We start from the raw sequence: 8,193 nt of genomic DNA, 5'->3' as shown, positions 1-8,193 counted from the left end.
GTGTGTGTGTGTGTGTGTGTGTGTGTGTGTGTGTGTGTGTGTGTGTGTGTGTGTGTGTGTGTGTCGAAGTCAAGGAAAAATAGAGTTTTCATTGCTCCTATACAATTCATTTCTTACCTCCAAAATGTCTTAGAATCATACCAGACAAGGTGCTTTGATGAGCAGATATCAATTAAAACACTTTGCCCCCAGAGGCATATTAGATATTCGTTTGCACACTAACAATCAAACATTAACCCCAAAAAAAGCTCCACACCTAATTACATCGACTGAGATTGCCGTGCACTTCGGCACCAGACCAGTGACCTGGAAAATGCACATGTGAACAGTCTGGGTGAAGCCTGGGAAAACAGATGCTGCAGGGTTCAGACCGGGTTGGGTGTTTCTGCAAAATGTCAGAGGTTAACCCGTGTTGCGGATCCGCTGCTCCATGGCAACAGCCCCTGTTAAAAAACACATTCAACTAGAGAGGTCCTCCCCTAACCGAGACCGTGATGGCTACAGAGAACGGCCTAATGTGTCTGGTTATACTGTCTAAATGTAGCCTTTTTTGCAAACACCTTTTGTTGGATTTCAAATGGATTCTGGTGCTCCCATCATGCAATGCTTTCTTCATTTAGATGGCTCAGTCCTTGGAAATGTAATCTCTTTATTGAAAGTACAAACTGCTGAGAGGACATGCCGTTCATGTGGCTGCTTCACAATAAAAGCCACACAATGTTTTGCCAGTTCAACGCTTTTAATGTGAAGCAGCTGTAACAGGATGTTCCGTTTGCATCGGTAGTAACTTTGACGCAGTGTAAAGAGAGTTGACAGTGAAACACGCCTGCATCCGATTCCTGTGACTCCCTCGCGCTCGTGGAGGCAATCTGAATACGACACGGGAATGGCGGACTCCACCACTAACAATGAAAGCTTCTGGATAGAGCGATAATTACTGAATGTATTGAATGGCTGCTGTTGAAAAACCAATGCAGACAATAAATAGTATGAAAAAGGATTGTGAATTCAAGAAAACATTGTTTCCTCCAATCATTTAAGGTATTTCATTTGTATTAAAGATGGCCTTGGACACTTTCTCATTGCTCTCCAGTGTTTCAAAGGGCTTTAAAAACAAAAACTCCACATTTCGAAATAGACCCCGGAAGAATGCTACCATTATAAAACTGTGTTCAACATGTTTATAGTAAAGAGAACATTTCTCAGTCCAGCAGTGAACCCAGGAAGGCGTTCAGCCTTGTCCCCGCCGCGCCCTCCTCATCCTTAATGCTCCGCTACGAGCTCATTGGGATGCAGAGAGGTAGCTTTTCATTTGCACACCCAGATGAATGGCTGCGTACGCAGAGGGTCAGCATGACCTGGATACGAATATTCATTTGCTGATTTAATTAAAGCTTTGGTAGTGTGTGTGTGTGTGTGTGTGTGTGTGTGTGTGCACAGGTGCCTTTGAGTGGGTGGGTGGATGAGGGAGGTGTAAAGTTTCTGTCACAGGGAGTGTGTTTGTTTGTGTATTATCAGTGAGAAGAGACGGAGGCGGATGCCCGCTGTGGCACAGATGAGAATAGCAGACACCCACTGAGTTTATTCATTACAGGACTATTTTCTGCGGGTTATTTATATTACGTATGATGTAAATATACCATTCACCAAGTGAACAAAACAGCAGCAGAGAGGGGCAGCTGTGTTCTATTTTATTCTGACCTGGAAAAATACTCTTTAAAAAGAACTTTCTTGAAAGAGTCCAACAGCTACATTTCAGCCAGAGCTTTCCTCACACCATAAGAGCAGCAATTTGTTTTAATGAGCCACCTCTGCATTGTGCGAGAGACCTCGGGTCTCATTTCCCAGACTGCAAAAAAAAAAAAACCTTTCATTTTTTTTTTTGTCTCCTCTCAGGTTCCGGGTGACGAAGTGTGAAAAACCGACCCGGGAGAGGCGGACGCTGCTAATAATGGACTCTAATGGGAGCGTTCCCTCGTCTCCCACGGCGCTGGAGCCCAAGAGCCGGACGACGTCAGAGTCCCAGCAGGTCTGTATCCTCGAAACCTCTTCACCTGTGTCCTGCTTTCTCTCCACTTCCGTCTTCTTCCACGCTTACACACACACACACACACACCCTGTGTATAAATAAATGTTGCTTATGTGTGCGTGCAAAATGATGTGTGTGTATACCTGCTTGTCTGTGCTCTTTTAATAACGGGCATGTTCACTTCCTGGTGACGTTCTGCCTTTCTTACGCATCAGTCGACAAATGTTGTTGTTGAGTCTGTAGCTGGAAACTAGAGAATTATCGTTTTTATTTTCCTGAAAAACGGCTTAAATGATGAATCAATTATCAAAATAGTAGCCGATTCATTTTTGGGCGATTGCCTAATTGACGGATGTCACAAACGACATCGTATTGGTGACACAGTGATGCAGTAGATTCAGCTGTGTGTAGTATTATGTAAAGTTAGTGTGATTATAGCTAAATGCGTGTTGAAATATTCATGATAAAAGAGCTACTGAAATATCCCAACCGAAGCAATAATTAGCCTCCAGCCTGTGGTTTTCTGTTTACTATCACAGGAACTCTGGTTATGAAATTGCGATGCTCCAGGTGATCGTAAACGGCCTCCGTTGGCTGTTTTAGAAAGGCAACAAACCTGATGGGAGAACACACCCAATCTGAAGATTATCAAAGATTCATTTCTGTATTAAATCAAGATTACGTCCTTCTCCAGGAACAGACGGACAACTTGGACAAAGAGAACCGATAGCAGTCTGGAGGATCCAGAGGAGAGAAGACAACACCTGGACAAAACAAGAACATTCAAACATCAGCGCTGGAGGAGTGAAGTCCACCAGGGGAGTTGTCCCCTCCACATTCCTGCTCCACGGGGAGCCAAACGTGCTGCTGAGGATGAGGACGACGGTGGCGAGAGTGACATTACAGTTGCACCAGCCAGTTATTTCACAAGCAGTAATGAAGAATGTGAGATACACTCTATTTCCTCTCAAAATAGATTTACAATAGTGCCTTACTCATTGGCGTTTAGGCACGGCGGCTGCTTAATGTCAAGGAAGCCTGGACCGGGGCTTTCCCGATGAACTAAGGTCTTGTTGCTCAATATGCCGATGATGTGTGTACATATGTTTTTGTATGTGGAAAGGTAACCCAGAATTTTTGTAGCTCATCAGTCAGTTAGTTGATCGAACTACACCCCAGAGACGCACACAGCCAGTCTGAGATTAAATTGGACGCTTAAACCTGCATCCTGAGACCGGTCAGTCTGCACCACCCTTCAAGGTCTCGTACCAGATTTTCTATTTCTTATTTCCCATGTGTCAATTACGTATAAGTAAATATCTAAATCCTGTTTATTTTAAATTTTAGTTTTTTAACAAGTTATAGTAACATAAACATAAAGTTGTTTTCGGCTAATGTGTTGGCAAACATTTGCCTGTTTAAACATCCAGCAGACATTGAGCAACATTAGCTTTCATGACCTCCTGGTGAGCTGCGGCGTTCACTCTTCTTTTAGCTTTGTTCTGGTCTCAACGTTACCAGACAGAGAATGTCTTATGAAAAGATGCATTGTGGGAAATGTAGGACTAAGAAAAGTACAAGTCATTATATCTCAGGCTTTAAGTTTAATTAATCACCCTTTTAAAAAAAATCGGTCTAATGTGAGTACTTTTATGGAAGTGCGATACTAAAGTACCTTTTAAAGACTCTCATGAACATCCAAATATATCGTTTCCCCCAAATCTTGATCAAAACATATAATTTTAGGCATGTCTTTTTTCATTTGTCATTTCACATGTCATTTCATTGTGCCTAATTTCTTTAAAAAAAATAAAATAATAAATACGTGTTTTATATTTTGGTTTGCTGTGTTTCTATCCTTGTATAATAAAAGAAATAAAGAGGACTAACGCATGTCAAACCATAAATAATTAGCTTTATTGTTGTCATTGTTGTATACTACTAGTATTCCGCTAACGTGCGGGTTATCGTCTCCCTCTCCTCACTCATGCGAGTGAACCATCTGTCTTCATATTCTATTCTTTCTCATCTCCTTCTCTCACGTCTGCGCCCTCCTCGCTCCTTCTCGGGCCGTTTTTCGCGGCGTAATTGAAAAGATGATTTGTCTTATTCATCTCGACCAGGTATAGTCTGACGACCTCGGGCTCTCTATCATATTATTTCCAGTTAATGGAGATGAGATGGAGAGATGTTTCCAGCTTTAACAATCCTTGACTTGTTTTGTCTTCTCTTGACCTTCCGAGTCTTATCCGGTTCACTCACGGAGGATACAGAAGTTTCTGACCTTTTACAATAGACGACCAGAAAAAAAAAAGATAAAAATCTGTTAACCATTTTAGTGAATAACCAAAATTAACTTCTCTTACCAGCAAAGGATGCGATTAAACAAGTTTTCTGAGAGACATATGGCTGCCGCTGGTGTCACTTGACAGCGCTGGAGGGAGGATTGACTCAAAACATTAACATGCAGTGGAAAAAACCACAACCCTGATAACACACAAGGAGACGTCACCACACCCACCCATGACTGCAAGCTCAATGCAAACCTGCCTTTCATAAACACACACAAAACAGAGGCAAGCTAGGGGTTTTAAACCTGTCAGACGGATGCGGTTGACAGTGCAGGACATGAATAAGCAGCACGAGATGCCGGTGTAAATATTGACTCCAGTTGCATGCATGCGTGTTTACTTTAGCTCTCTCTCTCTGTCTCCGGGTGAGGGTGTCCCCAGTGTTATGAAAAGTTCCTCACACTCCATTAAAGCCGCCAAAAATTACCCTCAGGGAAATAAGGTATGCATATAAAAGCGGTATAGATAATATTAAAGCTCCGTTCCGTCTCTTTTGCATGACTTCATAAGCAGTAAATTTATCTCGGGCTCTGAATTATTCAGGCCTCCAGGCGACAGGGTTCCCAGGCCGATGCCGGGCTAAGTGCCCCGCATCTTATCTTTGTCCCTGGATATCAGCCAAGAGGATGGAGCTCTGGCTCAGGTAGGGAATATTTTTTTAGGGAAATATTTGGTACCAGAGGGAGGAAGTCTAGTCAATGTTTAACACCTTCTGAACTACATCAGGTCCCGTAAACGCAGTGACCTTCTAGAATGGCTCACTGCCTTTCTTTGACTCAAATAGTGTGTTTCCAGTGTGCTTTTACGCATGTCGGCAATAACTTGGAAAAGGGCTTACGCAGTATCTTAACCAGAGTTAAAGCAGCACTGTGTAACTCCTGAAAGCACAAATAGGACAAAAGTTGAACTCCTAGCAATCATTACACTCACTGGTTTTGCTACTATGTCCACAGTTGGTCTGGTGTGACCAGCAGCTTGCAGGTTGTTGCCTATTTTTTTTTAGCTAATGATCTACTCTACTTCCCTACTGTAATAACCTTTTCAACAGATTGTAATTCAAGTGGTACTGCAGAGTAGGCAGTTTTCTGGAAAAGCAAGGGAAAATGCTGCTAAAAGTCAACATCTTCTCCATCTCTGTTGTCAGAATCTCTTTTTGATAATAATTTGGCAATGCTGGAATAGCAACTTTCCTGCAGGATATTTCACCGTTGAATCCGGCTCCCATCGGAGGGATGTGCACGTGCATTGTCAACAGTAAAGCCCTCTCTCTGAAGTGACCTGTGATTGGCCAAAGTCTGCCGTCACAGGCTAGAGCTTCTAAAGCCTGAAAGTTGTTGTGGAATTTTTACCCAATGACGCCAAAAGTATCCACCCTACCCCAGCTTTGAGCTTTGTTACTTCAGTTTCCAGGTTTAATATTTAACCAGAGAGAACACATTAGCCAATTTCCAGGGCCAAATCCCAAACCAGGTGGGCTATTTTTTCTCAGACGTTTTAATGTGGAAAGATACCATTTAATGTTGACACTGATTAATGGGGTTTCAGGGCGGAAAGAATCGGTAGAATAATCCAGTTTCACGTGGATATTTCCTCTTTAAATACAGTCCTGCAATTCCCCTGAGACAAGGAAGTGTGTGTGTGTGTGTGCCACAATTAAGGGTGACATCATTAACTCCAACAAAGCCTTGAGAAAAACAAACATACCAGGCGCACACACCTCGGGGGACTGTCTACAGTCGGCTGCCGAATGGACCTAATGAAGACAACATGAAGGAATCTGACACACAAGTGCTCTTTATTTGCCTCCATTTACATTCAACGTGCAGCAGGTTGTGGCACAAATTAGCTTGTCGCAAAACTACTTTTGTGCTGTTATCTTGAGGTGCGGTGAGGTGAATTGATTGCCGCGAGTCACTGGGATGACAGCAGCAGTGAGAGGTAATTTATATAATGGGAAACAAGATCGAAAGGTGAACTCCATTTCCTGCTTTCATACAGGGATGTCATGGTTCATTCACTCTGTTTTTTGTCCCTCACACACAAGCGGCAATTATACATGCACATCCCTTTTTTTGTGATTATCCTGCTTTCAATTAAGTTCAAATATTAAAGGGTAATAAGTCTGGTAATATATTAAAAACAATCTCCATGAAAAGACCAAAACCATCAATGCAGCTATCCTGCTAAAAATCAAACCTCTGATCTTACAATGACGTCAAATGAAATACGTGAAACCTCACATTGTGGCTCATTGATGTGTTTTTTAATTCAATACTGAGAATACCAAAAAAACATAAAATCTTTAAAAAGTAATTAGGCACATTAAGGAAGGCATCCAGGTGTTTAATCAAGACGCAAAGGTGTCAGACTTTAGACAATCATCCATCAAATAATGACGTCAAACACAGCACACTTGTGCGTGTTCGTGCCAATATAGATGGAAAATGTAGTTCATAGTTGCTGTTGCCCAAAGCTCATATGAAGCTCCACGGATACATCCCACAAACTGCAGATGACTACTTCTCTTATGTATTGCTATTGTTTAGATTGTTGACTGCTGCCTTCATTTATGTATTTTCAGTTTCATGCCTTTGGGAACTGTGATCGCGAACCACATTTCCCACGTGTACTTGCAAGCTCCGGCACACAAGTGCGCGCTATTTGACGTCATTATAAGCCTTGAGATTCCCCCTCCGTCAAACATTTGCCCCGATGAAGGTCTGAAGAATGGAAGCGTGGCGTTTTTCGTTCAATATCTGAAAGACCAAAGGCTTTGTTTTTCAAGATTTGTGTCCCCCCCCCCCCCAAAAAAAAGGATCGAGATGATTGAAAGTCACTTTTTCATTTTGGTCTTTTCATGGAGCATGTTGACAGTAGAAAGAAATAGATCAATACCAGAGTTAAATGCTTCTCTATAGCTCATACAACTCTCTTAATGCCTTTCAGATAAATCCCAAAGTGCACTGTCATTATGACAACACGAGGCGGAAGGAGAACAAAAATTAAAGATGGAAGGTTTTTACCTGACTCCTATTTTGAAGAAGTCACAAACCAACATGGTAGTGTGGTTTAATGTGATCTCCGTAGTTATTATTCTTCACATATAAGGTTTTAATGCTCATCCCTTCACTTATTTTCAATCTTCATACCTTTCTACTCGTGCCAAAACAAATCCCCAGATGTTATGTATCCCTATCCACCTACACGTAATCTACCTTTCTGTGTATCTTTGAAGGATCAAAGTGATCATGGTGACGCACAAGCCGAGCTCGGCGCCGTTGTTTTCACGCTGAAACGGTGTGTTGATGAAAAGATGAGTCACTGGTTTGATTAAGCCGGAACTCCACAGCAGATCCTGTTGTCATCACGCTCTGTGGATTTATGGAAATCCACAGAGCGAGACAATCACACTCGCTCACACACACACACACACACACACATGCACTCTCTTTGGTGCAGGTGTGACTTACTTCTTAAGCCTGATTGCAAACATAGGGTGTGTGCATTCAGATCCTCATACAGACAGAAAACACATTCTGAAAAGAGCTTTTTGGAGCAGAGACCAGCGTAATAGATTGTGTGATTTGGTTCTTGGAACACACTTGATTTGATTTGTTAACTTCAGAGTAAAGTGGTGAGACTGTTCACCCTGTTGTGGATAAAATGACTTGTTAAATCAGACGGGTTTTCAGTGTGGTTTTGCAGAATGAGCTCGTTTGTTCTCCAGCTTGTGATCCGACTGCTGACTAAACAGCAGCACCACTGTATCTACGAGTCATTTTGGACCAAATGTTCAGCGAAACTTTGACACAC

General features: G+C 42.3%; 1 protein-coding gene across 1 annotated transcript in view; it reads left to right on the top strand.

Moving 5' to 3' along the window:
- Positions 1-6,877, top strand: part of rell1 (RELT like 1) — a 21,470-nt gene extending 14,593 nt beyond the window's left edge. Inside the window, exons 6-7 of the mRNA XM_031851030.1 lie at positions 1,897-2,029; positions 2,724-6,877. Coding sequence (XP_031706890.1) covers positions 1,897-2,029; positions 2,724-2,759 — 169 coding nt within the window. The 3' untranslated portion in view covers positions 2,760-6,877. The remainder of the gene's footprint in view (positions 1-1,896; positions 2,030-2,723) is intronic.
- Positions 6,878-8,193: the final 1,316 nt, after the last annotated feature.

The sequence above is a fragment of the Anarrhichthys ocellatus genome, unplaced genomic scaffold (assembly GCF_004355925.1).
Source record: "Anarrhichthys ocellatus isolate YVR2014 unplaced genomic scaffold, GSC_Weel_1.0 scaffold11, whole genome shotgun sequence".
In the NCBI taxonomy this organism is placed as follows: Eukaryota; Metazoa; Chordata; class Actinopteri; order Perciformes; family Anarhichadidae; genus Anarrhichthys; species Anarrhichthys ocellatus.
The sequence above is the reverse complement of the archived record's forward strand: the minus strand, read 5'-3'. Positions and strand labels throughout refer to the sequence as shown.